This window comes from Apus apus, chromosome 2 (genome assembly GCF_020740795.1).
Source record: "Apus apus isolate bApuApu2 chromosome 2, bApuApu2.pri.cur, whole genome shotgun sequence".
Taxonomy (NCBI): Eukaryota; Metazoa; Chordata; class Aves; order Apodiformes; family Apodidae; genus Apus; species Apus apus.
The window spans coordinates 50612008-50631873 of NC_067283.1; the positions used below are offsets into that span (position 1 = coordinate 50612008).

General features: G+C 40.6%; 1 protein-coding gene across 5 annotated transcripts in view; it reads right to left on the reverse strand.

Annotated features, from left to right (window-relative positions):
• The window catches only part of BMPER (BMP binding endothelial regulator), a 151098-nt gene that overhangs the window by 99271 nt on the left and 31961 nt on the right, over positions 1 to 19866 (reverse strand). For 4 of the 5 annotated variants that reach the window (XM_051610923.1, XM_051610922.1, XM_051610924.1 and 1 more), the window contains 3 exons: positions 12990 to 13072; positions 11382 to 11472; positions 10482 to 10564 (listed from right to left, as the gene is read on the reverse strand). In XM_051610923.1, the coding sequence (XP_051466883.1) occupies positions 10482 to 10564; positions 11382 to 11472; positions 12990 to 13072 (257 nt within the window). Of the gene's footprint in view, positions 1 to 10481; positions 10565 to 11381; positions 11473 to 12989; positions 13073 to 13714; positions 13777 to 19866 lie in introns of all 5 variants that reach the window. The other variant, XM_051610926.1, reaches the window with a different exon arrangement.

A 19866-nucleotide genomic window follows, 5' to 3' on the forward strand; every position in this document is an offset into this window, starting at 1 on the left:
AAATATTTGGAACAAGATAGAGTTCAAAATGAAGGAGAGATGAAGGAATTTGTGGGCAGCTAGAAACTGCAGGGGTTTATTTCTGTACCATCGGGGTATCCTTGGGTTTTCATGGACATGCTGGCACCTTCTCCTGTTGTAGCAGCTCCAGGGTCCCAGTGCATTTGAGCCCTGCTTGCTCCTCTTGGAGCACCACACACTTTACACATTGTTTTGCAATCACTACATCATGAAGGAAAAAAAATTACTCCTTAAGCATGACTTGGCTCTGCTAAACCTTGTCAGACCCTGAGAAGGGAACATCCTCTCTGTTCAAAACCCATTGCCCTACATGAAAAATCAGACAGGAACCAAAAATGTATTCTAATCAGAGTATACGGGGCTACTCACTAAATTCTGAAGAGCAGTATGAGGGAACAAGCAAACAAAATCCAAGTCTGCTTTGGGAACTTTGCCACCTTCTCTTTCCATAAGTTTGAAGAAAGTCTGAGATAAAGTATTTCCCAGAGACTGACAGCAATGAGAGGCAGCTGGATAAGATATTTAGAAATAGAAACACAGGCACTCATTATGAAAACTGCAAAAAGTAGTTTTGGTCATTAGACGTATTAATAGTATCCTTATTAGCTTCTTGTCTGACTCAGAGAAATAAAAAAAACAAACCCAAAAAACAAACAACAGTCTCAGGGGAACAACAGCAAACGTGCTACACAAGTTGATGATATTTCTGTTGATGTACAAGCATGTTTCTTCTCCCTCCAACCCCATCGGTCCTCAAATTAGCCTGTAGCTTGCTTCTCATTTTATATAATTGCTTGCCGTTACCTCTGCTGCCCCGAATACTCAGGAAGCAAGAATGTGTCCTCCAAACACCATAAACACTAAAGCTTCAAGCAATGCCCATTTGAACACAGCGTAAAACCCCACAGCCCATACTTCATGAGGCAGAGCTATTACTGCTGACCACAAGGAATTTAACAACACCATGGGGAAATGAAAAGCCTCCCTGGCTTGGTTTCCACCAGGTGTCAACTTTTATGAGTCCTATTCCCCTTTAGCTACTTTATAAAATGCTCACTGTGTTAGAATCAGGTTCGCAGTCAAAAAGACAAAGTCACAGTAGCAGATGCTGTGCAAGTAGCATTGATAAGATATTTTACATGTGCATGTCAACTACAAAGAGCAGTGGATAGTAGAAGGTATAATAAACATAGGGTTTTCCCTCCCTGCACGGCTCCAGACATGTACATACCTATACTTGCTTAAGTGGAGCACTAAAAAGCTGGGATGGGGGAGGAATGGTAATTGCAGGAACCTTGGGGAATTCAAAAAACTGACCTCAGAAGACAGAGAACAAGGCAGTTCAGCTGGCTGCTGAAAGAAAAAATAGTGCATCAGCAACTGAGATTGCTAGGAAGAATTGCTATTCAGCTGCACCCAGGAGAAGGAAAGTTATGCAGCAACTAGGAGAGGAGGCAGAGAACAGACTGAGCACTGAAAAGCACAAAATCCTTATATTTCTTGGAATTAGTTCTTTTCACATACACTGTCACATTTTAAAAATTTTGTTCAGCATGTTGAATACTTGGGTGCAAGGCAGAAGATGGTAAAAGGAACAAGGTCTTAGAGCTGAGGCCAGCTCTGTTTTTTTCCTGGGACAAAAGATACTATTGGCAAGGGCACATCAGCTTCTGTTCTACTCTCAGAAAACTCTTGGTGCTGTGTTCTGGAAAAAGAAAAGAAAAATGGGAAAAGGAACCACACAAAGCATGCAAGCTACTCAGATTCTTTAGTGTTCAGATGCCTCAAACACGAGATCTGAGCCTACTGGAAAGGTGAACTTTGCACTTGCAATTGCATTGGTGATAAAGAAATTTCCCTGTCAATTATTTTAGCACAAAATTTGAGTAATGATGCTGAACTCCACTTTAAAATAATAATAGTAATAAACCACAAAAAAGAACCACTACCCCCCACACATCTGCTTTCTGTAGAAAGACTCAATGCTTCGTTACAAAGCTTCTGGCAGAGAGATGAACACTTCTTGCGTTTTCAATGAAGCTGGGAATTGTTAAGTTTAATGGTGTTCTAGTCATGTTTGGGACAGAAGTTTAGGCATCATGAGAGTGTGACTTCCTGGAAGAAAGGAAAGACATTCAAGACATTTCTATCACTAGAGTTAGAAAGTGTTTCTAAGGACTCAAGTTTTGTATTTAAGCACCTATGGTGGAAACTGGGGGCGTACATCCCACAGCTAACTCTAACCTTGAGTTGCCCACAAGGATTATTGCGTGCTTCCTTCAGACTGATGTACCCACAGCAGAGTGCCAAAGACGTTAGGATAGTTTGGCTTCTAGTCAAATTCTATTTCTGACAGGGTAAAGGCAGAATAAGTAAATCACTGTCATGTCTCAAGGAACTTTTTTTCTTTTCTGTTTCCCATGTCTGCTTTGACAGACACTGAATTATTCTGCCTATCCTGCTCTCAACCTAAGAGGATGAGTTGTATAAAAAAGTTACAGCCTGTCACGGTACTGAAAATAATTTCCTGGGCATTATTTTTCTCCCCTTGACTATCCAATGCATTTGTCTCTCATTATTAAACAAGATAATAAAAGTAATACTTATGTGCTACGTCTTAACATTTAAAAAGTTGATGGAAACTTGCTCCCTTATCAACACAAAATGCTTCCATGGCAGAAAACAAAAGCAATGCTGTAGAATGCAGTGGAAAGAGCATAGAGAATTTAAGCAGACTAATAGCAAGTGACGATGGAATTTGGCAATCATGCTAGATCTGGACAGTAATTCAGACTTAATGATCCCAGTTTCACTTTATGTCTTGTACAAAAGACATTAAATATGAACAAAGCCAATGGTTACAGGACAACTACATAAAAAAATATGGTACCCAAAGTGATGCAGAGGTCAGACTTAAGAGAGGGGAAAAAACTAAAAACCCAAAGCCCCACATGTAGCAAGGTATTGCCTCTAATTTTTGTTTGGTTTGGTTTTTTTTCTTTTTTTTGCTTTTGAAAATCAGAGAAAGGAAAACAAGTAGGTGTTACACAGTAAGTTAAGCTCTCCTGTGTAAATTCATTTAGCAGTATTGTGCATACTAAGACATCTTACCTCAGAACACAGAAGGCTGTGTGCAAGTTTAAAATCATTAACTATTGTTATCGGGTAACAACTCTCAAACCTGCAACATCCAACTTTATTTAAACTGAAAAGGTGACAAACATGAAAGCTCAGCACTCCTGCTCTTCTTGAGCCTTTCCTTCATTGCAACACCAGCCTGAAGGGTCTTGGACTCTTCATAAAATGTTTGGCAAGCAAAGGCCCTGTTAATTGACAAGCTATTGGTTTTACTGCTTCCTACCACAACTTGTGGGAATCTTTTAGACCCAAATCAATTCTGCACACAAGCGCTCCCACGAGATGCCACACGCATTCCCATTTGAAGCCACTTACAAGAAGTGCTACAGCAGACTCACATAAATCCTTTGTCTTCTCCAGACACTTCTGAAACCACATGCAACCCTTTCATCCCCTGCTGGCCAGCAGATTCTGTTTATTTGTTTGTTTGCTTACTTTAACCATGCTCTTTGTTTTCTGCCATCTTACTGCTTTGCTTTCCCTCCAAGACAGTTGCTTGCCTTTGCAAGGAGTGAGTTATAGCAGAGATGTTTGCAGTCTTCATGGCAGCCCAATGCCAATAAAAAATAGTCCTCTCCTCAGAGGCTGCCTGTTAACAGCTCTCCTTTATTGGTAAAGCTCTGTGTACTTAATTCTTCTTTGTCAATAAGAACAATCAATCACAGCATGTTAATTGGGCAAAGTTTAACGAGAGAGGGGACAAGCAGCTGACAGCATAAGCTCTGTTCCTTTGCTCTTAAGAATGAGAGCAGCCTACACTTGAGGTATAAGCCTTTATCATCACCATTTAACAGTGGTCAACTTGTGCTTTTTTTCTTTTTCCTTTTTTTTTAATATAGATATATGCTTTAGGGGTGCAATATCCACCCTGCTCTATGCATTCATTTCCTTTAGATAATAAGAAATCCTGGACACTTTTTCTCTGTACTGCAAGAGGCTGTTTATGCAATGCGCAGATGGGGAGGGCTGTTAATCAGCATTTACTTAGGCCTTTCAGCTACCCAGGAAGTTTTATGCCTTTCATGGGTGCCAGTATCACCTAGCTCATTATTTATCACAATATCATATTGGATAATCAAACTGGAATGACAGCCTCTGTCTAAACAAGAGCCTTATAAAGGCAGAGGTCCTTCCTCCAGTTCCTCATCATTTCCACTCCTCTTTTCAAGCAGGAAAAATTCCCCACAGAAATCTTCCAAATCACCCTTTTATCTTTCTTCACATTCTTCTTCCACACTCTCTTTCTCTTGGGGACATGTCCTTATGATATAAAGCACAATGGGCACTCATCTCTGGTGGCCATAGATGCCATCTCAGAAACAATAGCAACTGTGTAGTGCAACCTGTGTGAAACGATGGAGATGGGAGAACATCTGGAAGTAGATCCCTCTGACTGCACAGCCAGAGAAGCATAAACCACGCTGAAGGACAGAATGTAAAATTTGAACTGAATCCTGAAGGGCAGAAGGGGTGATCTAAGGGGTCTGAGCAAGGGAGCAAGAGAAAGATATTGCGTGTTCTGGGTCCACGATCCTTAAAAAGTCATCTCAATCTTCAGGAAGCTTCTCAGTACCTCTACTTCCCTGGAAATGTGCCGAAACTGAGCACAGTGTCTTTCTGCACAGAAAGACTCCATCAATCCTCACTAAAATTAAAAGATTAAAGGTTTCTGCAGCCTCAGCTGGGGACACACTTGGACAAGCTCAGCTAGGAAGTTTTGCAGGTAGGAGAGATGCGGATGAAATTCAAATATCCATGAAGGGTTGAAATGAGACCTTGCAAGAGAAAGACAGCTTCTAAAGCCTGAGATTTAAAGTGCTTATGAATAGAAATAATTTACACTTAATAATTACGCTTGCATTGCTACTCGAGTTTATCTGTATTTCAGAAAGCCTGTGATTAATTTTATTTTTAACTTTAATCCATTACTTTAATTAAAATTATTAACTTCTTCTCTGCTATTGAGAAAAATTTTGCATTTTTTGAGAGAAATCAAAAGAAAAATTAAAAATAGCTATGCCTGTCAATGAGAGAAAGGAAAAATCCTCCCTTAGTTTTCTAAAATTATTTTATTTAATGACTAAACTATTATTGCTTAACTTTGCTATTTCCAAAATGAAAGGAATTTAATATTTCAGACGTGGCACATGTAGTGTACAACCCCCATGAAAGTCATTATACCTTTTGAAGTCTGAAGAAGATCAGATAAAAAAAAAAAGAATAAATTAAAGGACACTGTTTATGTATCTATGCCACATTATTTTTCTTGCTGAAGCTCAGGACATACCGAGTCTTTGCTCTTCCACACCTATGTGCACAGCCATACTTCTTCACTTACCTGGAAGGTTGTATTTTTATTAGGCTAGCCAGAAAAGCTATCTTTCTAGCCTTGCAGAAAATTTGCAGACAAACTTCTAGGGGTTCCCAGAAGGACACAGCACCCCTATTCTGATATTTACTGCTCTTCATTTGCATCCACCCATAAGCCAATCACTTTTACTTATGCCACTAACTTTGAGAAAGTGAACACTGCTCCTACCAAAAGACCAGTGAACCCTGACAACAATTCTTTGTTTCCCAGCCCCAGAAGTAGGGGCATAGAGTGTCTGCTGAAGTTTGGAACTGAATCAAAGCAGCTGGAGTGCACGGAAGTTTGGGAAGATCAGCATTTGGCACTGCACCGAGGATGGAAATTTGAATTTGGACATAACTTCTGCTACCAGGCTTCACTGAGGATTCAGTTAAATGCATGTTCCCCTGAGCTTCCCTGTAGACTGGAGTAGCTCCCCCACGGTGTGTTGTGGTGGGAATGTATTTCAGCAGCTCCCAATGTCTGTTAAAGCCAAAGCAGTATCAACGTGCTTTATCACCCAGCTGACTGCAGGGGTAGGATCCATCTCAGCTATCTTCAGCCATCTCAGAGGCCAGGGAGTCTGGTAGGCTCCCCCTGTAGTTCGTTAAGAAAGATAGGCATCTGCAGAGAGTAATCCATCCCACCTCCCTCTCTCTCTCTCTCCATTAACTGAAGAGGAGCTCAGATAAGTAGTTCAGATCAGACACATTACTTCTGAATGGCTGGAGCTAGACAAGATGAATTCCAACTTCAGTGTCCAAAACATTAACACATGTAGTTTCTCATTACTTATCACAGTTGCAATGTCTGTTAGTCATTGATTTAGAAACAGATTTTCTCAGTGTGATTTCCTTTTCTTTGTGCAAAACTTTCATCTTGCAGTTTTTGCACCCTAGCACTCAGAGACATAAGTGACATTTCCTGCACAGACCCACAAGTACACCTGCAGACCAGGAGCTGTGTGTGTCTTGAGTTCCCCTGGTCACACCTGAGCAGTGGTGTGAAAGCCCCCAGTGATGCAAAGGAGATCAAGCAGAGGCTGCTTTTAAATTCAGCACTCCAAGCACCCCAAATCCCTGTTTTGGAAGAGCAGCTAAGAAACCAGTATTGCTTTTAGAAAATGATGCTGCTTGGGGACCAAATGCACGTGACTGCCCTGACGACAGCCATCCCAGTGACATGTCTCCCCGCAGGACAGACAGATGGCGTGACCCTTCCCATTCCCAACCAGGCCATCCCAGCAATGCCATAATCCAGCCTCCAGCCACCTCCCTGCAGGGGTGTGGAGGAAGAGGAGGCCTGGGCTGCGGCGTCTCCATCATGCTGCGCACTCACAGCGTGGTGGTACCTTGTACCACCACATGCCTCGCATGCCAAAACGCACAGCGCCCATGGTCTGGGCAACAGCGGCGCAAGTCAAAAGGGGCTAGTTATGAGTTTGGATACTACCATTTAAAGATAAGCTTCTCCATGGTTACAGCTCTCACGCAAGGTCACTTGCCTGCCAAAACTCCTCTCCTCCTGCCCTGGATCTCTCTCCTTCCCCCTCCACTATTTTTTTTTTTTTTTCAAACGTGTTACATCAAACGAGAAAATGAAAACACTGGAGATAATCACAGTCTGACTATTTTAATGCAGGCTGTAGGAAAGGAAACATGTAAGCCAAGTGCTCTCACTGTGCAAGCAGAAACACACACTCGACCTCATAAAAGTAGTATCTGAGAAATAACACTTGATTAAAGCAGCTAGTCCTTCATTTAAGTAGGTGCTTATGGTAGGGAAAATATCCAAGGTTTCTCTAGAACAGGCTGCTGGCCTATCACAAAGAGCAGAAACAGGCCAGACAGATGAATTATTGCAAGACAGCTGGGTTTCAGCCGGGGTGCGAGGAGATCCCTATTATCCCGTCCACCTTTCTTACACAAACGCCTCTCCCCAGAGAAACTGAGTCATTAAAAGCCAGCTCATTCTCTCCTGACAGGCAATATGCATTGAGTGAGACGTGATACGATTTCATTTTCAGCAAGAAATCTTAGTCACCCCAAGGAGCGGCTTGCTCAGGAGGGCAGTAATGGAATACAGGGCCTTTCATCTCCGCCTCGCAGCCGCAAGCACGGCCTGGCTCAGTAGCAACCCAGAAGTTATTAGCTAATGGGTTGTTTTGGTGGCCTACATAGAATGAGTTTGGTGGGTTTGGTCTGGTTTTCAGTAGAAGATATCTAGAACCACAACTGGTGTTGAACAGAAACCGTATCAATGAGTCAAGCGTGCAGGACAGTGAATTGCCCACATGTAGCCATGCCATTGCTCTCCCTACCCTTTGGGAAGCCTCCCCATCGGGCAATCTGTTTAGCCAGGATGAGGATCCTCAACTCTTAAGATCCCCATTTTGTCCTCCTTTGCACAAGCAGTGCATGTTAAAAACAACAACAACAAAAAAAAATGTTAACAACCATTTTCTGTTCTTTAGGAGCTCAACAGTATCCAGGAGGCACTGCTTTGAGCTGAAAATACCACAAACGTGAACTACCAAAGAGCTTGCCAAAGACTGGGCCCCACAGTCCAGGCCCGCTGAAGTGTGCTGACTTTTAAGTGCATCGTTTTGCAATGGTAAAATTCCTTTTTTGTAAGTAATTCCCCATTTTAATAAATGTAGTGAGTGCAAGATAACCATACATCTCTCCAGGTAAACAAACCACAGCCATCACTCTCTACTTTCTTCCTGCACAACACTGCCTGTGGTGCCATCCTGAGCTACCCCTAGGACAGTGATGGCCTACAGAGTCCAGAATGAGTCCACCATGAGAAAACCTTGATCCCAAGTAAAATGCAGAATTTACCCTGATGTGAGAGTGGCTTGAATCCTTACACTACCCATCAAAATACCTTGGCAATAATTTGTGCCACTTCCTCTGCCAGTTTTCCACAGAAGACTCGCTAAGTAGTTACAATCTGAAATCCCAGAAGAAATCTAATTTGGGGTGAGGAGCTATCTTTCATCTGTTAAAGCCTGCACAAGTTACAGCACATCACACACAAGCTGGTTCATATCACAAGGCATGACTAGATAAGTATCTTTAAATAAGACATCCACCAGCTGCTTATCTAAGAGATTCACTGGGAATCCATTCCCAAAAGGGAAAGGATGTAAAGGAGGCAGCAAACTGCTATCACAGCCCTGAGAATGCTCCCATTATTTACTTCCAATTTAAATTACATAGGATTTAGCCTCGCCTCAATTCTGAAGGAAAGGGGTAAAAAAAGGCACTGCAGAGAGAGGGAGGTGAGGTGTGGCTTACACATAGATATAATTTCTTTTGCTGTTGGTAACATTCAGAATTAGAGCTTGACATTTTATACAGATGTCATCAACATCCAAAACCTTCATACTGTCTTTTTCAGAAAGAATCATTAAGCTTTTGCTTGAGGCTTTAAATGTCTTACTATCAGTAGCCAATGCATTTCTTTCTCTAACATAGCTGAGACAGTTAACTGTCAAGGAAAGACCATCAGGCCTGACCCTATATTCCTATATTTCTTTACATTGCTCTCCCCAGATATCTTCCTACCTCCCATGCTCTTCTTGGTACAGTTGCTTTTGTTATTTAAGGAATGAAGAAAAGTTGATCAGGGAGATACTGGCACACCAACAACAGGGCAATAGGCAACATCTGCACAGTACTTAGGAAAGAGCAAAGACTCAAGCATGTCTCCACAAACTTTACAACCATTAAGACCTGCCTCCCCCTGAGGAATGTGACTAAGGAAAGCAGGAGTGTAAAGCTACTGCTTTACAACTGAAGCTGAAGTGAAAGCGGGACCCACCAAGTACAGAGGGAACAATGTTCCTCAGCCTGGGACTGAAGACATTCAGCAGAGCAGGGGCCTAGGGTGTATATCACTGGGATACGTGGGACAGCATATTTTCATTACTACAGGATTAAAACTAAAACAAACAAATAAACAAACCCAAACAAACAAAACTAAACCTTGACCTGAGCAGCCTCCACAGGAACAGTGTGATGATTTAATGTAGATTAATTTTGCAGATTGGCAGGATTTTTTCCCCCCAACAGTCCAAGTTCTCTGCAGCAGCTTCACTAAATGTGTGTGTCTATGTATAAATACATGTTGATTTTTTAAGTCTATCTTCCTTTCCTATCTTTTTTATTTTATTTTCATGATGCAGGAGAGCTGTGTCTGGTACTCTTAAAACTAGGCATTCTACTGAAATGTAAAGTTCCTCAGCCTTGCATTTTCTGCTGATAACAAGCCCATCGATTGCAACAAAAGCAGTGATTTGAACTTTGCATTTTATAGGTCTCACAGATCACACCAATGAAGTCAAAGTTATCCGCCCCAACTCTTACAGCCTTATCTTTTAACTTAGTGGAAGTGAAAGAGAAGCCTGTGTTCATTACCCAAAGGATGCACTTATTATTTCCTCTCTATGTTGTTGCTAGTCAAGAATAAAATCCAGGATATGACCTTTTCATTAAGCATCAAGCCAAAATTCACCTGGGACAGCTAAGGAGACTAATCTCATCCTTTCACTCAGCAATTCAGAGCAAAGGCCCTTGCCACATACAGCTGAAAGGAATCCTCGTGACATATTGCTTTAAGGAAACGTATAATTAATGTTGATCAATAGATGAAACCCCAAAAGCTTTCTGTCTTCTCCTTCATGATGCCATCACAGAAAAAGCATCACCAACTTAACACATTGACTTTCTCCCAAATATCCTGCTCTATCTGTGTACAGCGTAAGGTCACAAAAAAGATGTCAGACTCAGAATATTGAGTGTTACAATGCATAAGTGTGGAAAAGTCTTCAAGAGAAACCTGAATTCCAAAAGAAGAATGCATAATACTATTGAATTCCTTATAATGTTTTGCTTTGTTATGGCAATAGTAACGTGCCTTTTGAAGTTCATACAGGGAGATACAATGCCAAAAGGCAAATACTTACAATACAAGAGCACTTGGTACATTTATTTCCTTCAGGCCTAAATTCTTCTCCTTCATTGTAATGTCTCCCTTCAAATATACAACCTGGAAAACAGCACTTGAATGAGTTGAGCTCAGGATAGCATACTGCCTCTTCACTATACCACACCCCACCACAGGACAATATGAAAAGCAAATCATAACATCCTACCTGATACAAAATCACTTCAGAAGCCTTTACAAAGGCCTTGAGAATCCCAAAAATATCTTTTTGGGGAAAGAAAGCAAGCTTCTTTAGAAGATAAATTCGCACCAGTGAACTTAAGGGTAAGTCAGGTCTTCCATTAAAAGTGGCTTTGAAACACTTTTCTAAGCTGTTTGCTTGTTACTGCTGACTTACTCCCTGCATTGGTATCAGATTTTGGGAGAAATTATAACACTAGAATATAAAAAACCCACTACATCACAACAGGATCAGTGAGTACCTACAAAATTTATATTAAAATCAAATTAGCCTATAAAACCATGTTAATTTGCCACTCTGCTTCACAAAGGCAATCCATTCCCAGACCCCTTCAAAAAAGTGAGCCTCCTTTTTTAGGATTGCTCTTATACTTCTAACAAATTCCCAGCCATCAGCCAGGCAAATCCAGATGACAGACCCTCTGAAAAATGCCATAAATACGTAAGTGTATATTGCCACAGGCTATTACTTATGCATCTCCTATCTGCATGTCCTCTACCAAAAAAAAAACCAAAGCATTGTCTTCTTGTGTCATTTAGTGCATTGTGAGCCACTGCCCCAGGTTTTAGTAACTTCTCAAGTACAACAGACACCTTAAAGGCAAATTCGCAGGTAATGATGGCTATCATTAGAAAGACAGTTGCACAGGTAGAACAGCATCTTCCCATGAAATCTCACCTGGACACACAGGACAACACATTCCCATGAGTTTGGTAGGGTTTTTGCAATGAACAACACATTGTACCTCTGACTCTACTATCACTCCTTCCTGAAAAAAGAAGCAGATCAGACATGTTCATGGTTAACATCGTGATTGCTTTAAAAAGCAAAAGTCCACAATTACCAGGGGTACAATTAAAGCTCAGCACATGCTGCAGAGCACTGGATTTCAAAACCTCTTTTCTTTCTATACCTGCTCCCTGGTGTCAGGATTGAGGTTAATCCATAGTTAAAAGAATCACTCGCGTCTCCCTGACTCCAGACACAGGATTTGCCTTAAAATGCATCAGGTAAGAAACCAAGCACCTTCTTAGGAAAAGGAATCTTGCTTTATCAGGAATCCTTAGCCTCAGTAATCTGCCATGCAGCTCTGGTGAAAACAGGCCAGACACAAGGTATTCTCATCCCTCTCTCCTTGGAGGAAAAAAGACTTAGAAAGCAGATAACAGCATCTTGTTCTGTAGAGGGGAGACGCTTATCTTTGATGCTTTGCCTGATAAGTATTAGTAAATTAACATTTCCTGTACTTCTTGTTCAAGAAGTCAAGAGTCCTTCTGAACAAATCTGGGTGTGAGGATTTGCACACAAAAGGCTGCTACTTTTTTGCTGCTTGTAGCTTTGCATTTGGAGGCAAGGGAAACCCATTTTTTAAATATGTGGATCTAGGGTGAACAGGATCACCCAGCTTTGCATTTAGACACTGAAACAGGTGATAAAGAACTGCTCCTTCCACATCTCTAGTAGTGACCAGAGTATTTAAATTCAAGCAGTATATTTTCATTAAGTGCAAGGATACAGAACACTACTGCTCCAACATCATTCTTCTCAGTGCAGTTTAAAAACATGGGTGGGTTTTGTAGAGCAGAAGTATCACGGTAAATAAGAAAAATCTTGAAATCCTTTTCTCCTGTTTTTTTGTTTACTCTTCATACTCATTCATTTCTTCTCTTTCCAATACCCGATTCTGAGTAGCTGCCTGAGTGTTATTAAAACTGGATCAAATTATCAGCAAAAACTGCAGATCCATCCACAACATAAAGTAAAATTACCTACATAATTACTTGGTTTGTAGCAGAAAATGGACACTCTTGCAACTGTTATGGTTGCAGATAGGTCATCTACTAAAAAAAACACTGTATTAACAGCACAGTAGCCCAGGAAAATAAGATTTGGACGTGGTTTTCTCTTAAAGAACATCTCAGGTAAAACCCATGAAAACATACACACAAAAGTGTCAAATTACTAAAATAATAATTTGTATTTCAGAAAAGGCTTAGTGTGCTGATAAACAAGGACTTAATTCAAGGCCAAGACAGCAGGAAATAGCAGGGCTGTGGACATCTCCTTCAGCAATGTTTGGGTACTCAAGTGATAAAAAAATCTATCATTCTGAATGTTTGGTTATAGTTGGCCATATCTGAGTTGATTTAAACTACTTAAAACACAAATTCTCTATTGTACTTTGGGCATAATATATTTTAGGTTATTTGGATTGAATAAAAAAGGCTCAAAATGTCATGGGAAAAGCTGAAAACACAATTACCATGATGCTGATGACATCCTTACCTGGCACTGGTATGTAACACAGGGATTGCTAGGATGTTGCCATTTCATAGAGCTGTTGTATGTACTTCCTCCGAAATTGCAATCTAGAAGGAGAGACAGATGTACATCAGTTAGGCTGAGCACAATCACTCTGTGGAGACTGCTGATGAAGATCACAAAATCACAGAATTGTCGTGGTTGGAAAGGACTTCTAAGATCACTGAGTCCAACTGTCAACACACACACACACACAACAAAAACAAAAACCAAAACTAAATAACCCCCAAACAACTCCCCCCAAAAAAAACCCAAACAAAACAAACAAACAAAAAAACCCACCAAAAAAACCCACCAAAAACCAACCAAAAAAAACCCCAATAAAACAACCAAACCACATCACCTCAGCCACTAGTGTATGCCCTGAAGTGCCACAACTACAGGTTTCTTGAATACCTCCAGGGTATGTGACTCAACCACCTCCTGGGCAGCCTGTTCACTCACTCATTCAGTATAGAAATTCTTACTAATATTCTAGCTAAACCTCCCCTGCAGAGCAGCATCCTAAATGCAACTCATCCTCTCCTCTGGGTTAACAGAAGAGGTAGAGCTGTGAGTTGGGACTGAAAAATGGGATCATGCCCTGGGAGGGCTGGAAGCAACCCCCACCTCAGATGTCTGTGCATGACTGGTCAAACTCCTTTCAAACTATGATTGTTCAAGAGAAACCAAAATTGGTGACAATTTACCTATAAATGGATGTCAGTGACTATTCTGCTCTCCACTCAAGAGCTGCTCAGCCACTCATGCACTGGAGGGAGAGAGGGAGGAGAGAGGGTAAGAGAAGAGCTGGAAACGTTCATCATCCAGCCTGGCCGTGCTATCCTCATCCATTAACCAAAAGCCCTGGAGAGCTCTTCAGCCAATGCAGCTCAGTATGGACGCACTAACATCAGCAGAGCTACTCCTTCTTCATACCTTTTTCGCTTTCATGACAGAAGGGATCAACATCCACATACACTAAAAGCCATCAGGCTGTTCTATGTGGGTGGTGAATCTCTGAGCAGCGGTATTTTGGAGTCCCACAGGACTTGGCTTTATACGTCTTAGTGTGTTATATGACAACTTTGTTAACAGAAAATAAGCTGGTGTGCCTGTGCACAGGATCAGCAAGCATTTTATGTGCAAAATCAGGTTTCATTGAGCTGTTTGGAAAAAAACCACATTAATTTCCACATTTTTTATTACATGTTCCTACTAATTTCCTTCCCACTCTTTCACTGTTTTCTGGTTTTTTGCAAAAAGGAAAACCAAAAAGGAACACAAAGAAAAGAATAAAATACCTCACCAGAAAAGTAAATCCAGAAAAGACATATTAAACGGAAAATAAAATATTTATTTTAAAACACTTAGTTTATTAATGCAAAAGTGTCACAATTAAAACTTAATTCTTTGGAGAGTCAAAGTATTTCTAAAAAAAAAAAATATTAAAGCAACACATACTCCATGTTCTTCAGGAAAAATGCTCATTTTTCATTTATTGCTCTGAGGGGCTTTTTCCTAGTCTATTTTACTCAAAATAGGCTTGATTAAAGAGCCCATGAAACCAACAGGAGTCCTGCCAGATACTTTGAAACAGACATATAGAGTCACCAAGCACAAAACTACAATCAGTCAAACAATGCCCATGGAACCATTCCCTTTCCACACCCTACCTCAGCAGCTTCCCTAAGTCATTCTCTGCTGTGCAGGGTGCACTGTCCTGAACTGCTTTCAGTTACATTTTATGCCCTGCTGAAAATAAAGGCAAGTTATCCGCCCTACATCAGGAAATCTTTGAAGCCACTGTATAAGAAAACTTGAGGGTCACAGCTCTGAACTGCTGAGGAACTTAAAATACTCACAAAATTTTGTATTTAACTCCAAATTTATAGAAAACTTGATATACAGAGATCATTTACAAACATGTTAACTGCCTCCAGTTAAGAGCTTAACCAGAATAAGACTTGTACTTCAGGATTTGCAGTACTTAGACATTTTTCCAGGCTAAGTACAGAGCAACACAGGAGAAATCTGCAGATGCTGTGACCATTTCTACGTGCCTAAGTAGAAAGAAGTATGTTTTAAAAGCATTCTAAGAGCTGGCTGTGATAATTTAATCTTTGACAAATATTGAAAGGTACAAAGCATACATCTGAATCTCATGTTTTTTAAAGTAGTAAAGCCCCTAAGAAGTGATTTCAAATACTAAAGAAGTGTTCGGATTTTCAGCATATTAACAAAGTTCCGCGTGAGCTCTCATACACACAGGCCAACATTTCAAGAGAGGAATGTGAAGCCCTATACATCTCTTATGCATTTTGAAGTCTCATTCCAAAAAAAACACCAAGCCAATCTTGTACCACAGTCTCACATACTGCCCACTGCAAACCCTGCTGAATAGCACAGCCTGTTCAATGCATTTTAATACCCTCAAGCTGCAGAAGTCCAAGCCATACTGGCATCCTGGTCCCAGTCCAAGAAAGAGCTCACTAGTGTGCTGCACATTCAAGATGGAATGAATTGTGCTGTTAAGTTTCCATGTGTGTGTTTTACCAGATGGGTCTGGTGTCTTCAGGAGTGTGCAGAATCAAGGGCCAGATTGGAAACTAACAACTGCTCACCAATTATGTTCTTTAATTTAAAATGTCTACTCTAAGAAAGCTAATGACCCTGGGCTAATACGCATGTACAGATGTGCATATTAAACCAAAATTTTCAGTTCAAGGACTAGTCTGGTCAAGAAAGCATGAAGGTGGTTCCTCTGTGCAATCACCACTGCACTTACTTGAAGAGAACATCCAAGCTATGCTATAAAATCCTCTGCCCTGCTGTGTCAGCAGTTGGCCCTGTGGAAAGCAGGAAGGAGGGAGCCAAATTCCACCTACGCTCGAGCCTCTTCTGTCACAAGATACATGGTGCTGGCAGCACTGGTGGACCAGAAGTCATGATGGCAGGGGGAGCTCTCAGGCAGCAAAAAGGAAATTTTATAAATTGAGACCAACATGAGAAGTCTACAGAAGCACTGAAGGTACTAAGACTGGTCCCAGGCTTTGGCATAGACCAGCAGGTTGAATGAGGGAGCCAGAGCAGCATCATGCAACCACCAACACAAAGCATGTTGGGAGCTGGATTTTGTCAGATGCTCAGTTGAAGGAAAGAGCATAAAGGCAGGGGAGAGTTAGCCTGTAACACAGGCAGGCTTGGCAAGAGCTAGGGGAAGGCTGAAGGTCAGGCAAACTGAAGACAGAGCAAGAAAGGAAGCACTTTACAATCTTAAAGTGAGATTTTAACCTCTCCCTGACCAGAGGTGTTCCTTGACACTCTGCCTTTCTCTGTTCCCCCAGAGCTACACTCACTGCTCACTCTTCAAAAGGAAAAGGAGCAAAGTCTGCAGACAGGGTAGTTTTTCTGGCCCTCGCTTTCAATGTACAAATATCTCAGCTGACACTTGCAAACACGTACCCGGACTTTCCCAGCCCACCTATTCATAGACTGGAGGTTTAGAAGCCTCACCTAAATTCAGCTGAGTTGAAACCTATCTGCTGTCATATGCCAACTCAGTTGAGCCATTCTAGCTCATCCATGATTAAAGGTCCATCATACATGGCTTGTCAAGTAGCGGCCACTGAGTATCTCATGGCCAAAGGCATCATCAAAGTCCCTGATGCCAATTTCTACAAACGAGTATGGTGGAACATACCTCAAGTTCCTAAAAGCTATTTTAAATCTCCTTTGGAAATATTACTATATTAACTTACTGTCTCCGTCTGCCATTTGAAAGGGAGAACAGGAGAAAAGAATAAATCAAGAAATATCAGAGTTATCACCAAAATGACATCCACTTACTTCTGCCTGAATACATACTTAAAACAAAACTTTAAGAAAAATCAAAGGGGGGATGAGGGGGCTACAGAGGAGGTCTTAAAGAGGGAAACCTAAAAGCCTGAGCATGTTCAAATTAGTACATGAAAAGTAACAGATATGACATTAATAGGTAAATTTGATCCTGTGAAATATACCCCATAAGGAAAACCTTTAGGATTTCACATATGGAAAGAAGTTAAATGTCAGTGGTCTACACCAATTTTAATGGATCTAACATGATTCATGGCAGTCAAGGAGAGTGTCCTAATTTTTCAGGTTTCCTACTTCTTTCTTTAAGAATAGCTGGTGTTTTATTAATGTAAAATATTAACTTTTGGTTAGTTTTAGGTTTTGTTTCTATTATGTACTTCAACCCAAATAGTTCACATAAGTCCTGGATAAACATGCAAGCTGAAAGTTGCTTATCTGAATTAAACTAACCCACCGAATACGTTGAAGTTGGTCCGTTGTTGTATAGGCAGTGGAAACTGCTAATTACCTTCTAGTTACCTTATAAAGGCAAAATGATCCTCTAGACTTGAGTCATTCCTGCACAAAACAATGATGATAAACTAGTTAAATCACTTCTAATTTACTGATTTAGCTACTTTGTTTCAATGTTATGCAAGTCTTACTTGAGCACTTTATTTTCAAATATAATAACCAATCTTTGGCTGATTTAATTTGAAAGAGAGCAACTGAATTCCAAAACAAGCATCCTCACACAGAATTGGAATGGAATAAAAAAAAAGGCAAATTATAGTGGATTTTGTTATTGGCATGTGGACAAGTTGACAATCAGGAAGCCATTTGTCTTTCCAAATATAGTAATATTGTCAAATGACTCTTTTTTTTCTTTTATTTTCTTCTTCTTCCTCAGACACCCTAGCACAGAGCAGTATCATGAAGATAGGGAAACTGACTCTAAGAGACAGCTGAGTAGTGCTAGGTCTCAGCCAACATCCTAAGTAGTTCATTAAAAACAAGCCTTTATTACTCAATTTGACATAGCCTAATAAGATTCCAGAAGAGATTTTTGCTTATTTTAGGCTAATGAGAATTTCATAGACAAGTCATTTCCATATTCTCCCAAGAGAAAGTGATACATTGGTGCACAATAAACTGGCTCCCCATCCTTCATTTCTTTAGCATCTTTCTTCTCCTATTAAGTCTTTTCTCTTTCTTTCCCTCCACTTTCTATTTAAAAATCTAACCTCTTTATTGGCACGGAAAATAAACATTAGGAAAAAGAAAACAGTCAGAAGACATGTTTTATTTAGTGTTTGATAAATGAATCCTTAGGGAGGTATCCAGGCATGCTAACACTAAATACCAGTTCTAGCCAAAAGAATCAAAAACCCCAAACAAAAAGAAACCAATAACTTGCACATTCTGCAGTATTTCCCTGGCATGAAATCTGTTGACCAAAATAAGAAAATTGTGAATCACATGTGCACCTATTATAAAATATATTTTCACATGTCTTAATGAGGATAAAGCCATTGACAGCTACTAGAAAATTAAACTTCCTACTGGGTAACCCTGGTCTTCATTTGTCAACACAGAAGCATGAAAATATATACAAAGTCACCCATGCTTATTAAGTCTAACTCCAAACAGTGAAAATCCTACTTTTCCCTCTGTAACTGAGTACAATCAAACCTATTTGCAGCTGAGCCATCACAACTACAATACACAGGGGATGTGAGGCACAGAGGCCATGTAAAGGGCACACAACTCAGCAGAGTAAAGTGGCCATGGGGGTGAGCTCTGCCAGGACTGCATGTTCACAGGCATATGATGCTAAGCAGCTCATACTCACTAAGCACACAGCAGCAGAAACAAAGGCCACACTGGTCACAATGTCCACACACAAGGCACAAGTGCATCCTCCTATCACCATGGAAGTCTTGTGCTATTTTCTAATACAAGCATACCAAGCAACTTCTGTGTGATTGTAAAAGGCTAGGTAGCTGATGTTTGAGTGCAAAAATATTTATGACAACACAAGACAGTTCATTCAAAGCTTCTTGCTTAAATGCAATATTATATTAACCAAGATAATAAAAAAAATCTGAAATTTGAGGTGCTACTAAACACAATGGAATGCACCAGATATTTAAGGGATATGAAATGTATGTGCTAAGATCTTTGTAAGAAGAGTTAACTAAAAAGAAGTGCGAAGGGATGTAGGTCTTTTCTTAGGCAAGTCCATAAATAATGAAAACTGGCACCATTATGACACGGAATGATATTGTTCTTGGGGGCTCTATGTCTATGTCATTGCTTCAATATCCTGCCTTTACTTGAAATTCAAAGCTAGAAACTGAATGAACATTGAGACAAACCTGCACCTCCAGCTTCAAGAAATGAGCCTCCTGGTTCAGAGCTGGAGCACATTATCAAGAGACTGAGAGACAATGAAAAAGGCCGAGGGAAAAGTTATGACTTGATTATGACCTCAAAACATATCTTTCCATAGCCAGTCTCTAACAGATGCAAGGACTGGATTATTAGGTGAAAATATTTTAGTAGGAAAATATACAATTATCTTCCCAGCCCATCCCACTCCATACATGTACTAGGTTGCACCCTTGTCTCTGAAAACTTGCTTTAGGGCATGTGAGAATGGGCTGCAAGTTGTAGTGCCCCATCAGGGCCCCAGACACAGGCCCCCTGGTCACTCCTACAGCCGGGCATCAAAATGGTATCAGGCAAACAAAGTGCCAAATATACGTATGGCTCCTGCAGGGTGTTAGTAGACTAGCCAGAACACTGATAAACTCATGACCTCCCTCTAGCTTCCTTTGCAAGCCAGCCCTAATAGCTGAAATTGGCTGCAATCCTCAATCATAATATTTTATATCCTTTCCAAGAAACGCACAATTAACCATGGTAGCTTCAGATGTTCAATATTCAGGGGAACTAGCGCTGCTATTGCCTGGGCTGTGATTCCATCATTTGGTAGACTCTAGATCAATGGTTCTTAGCATGT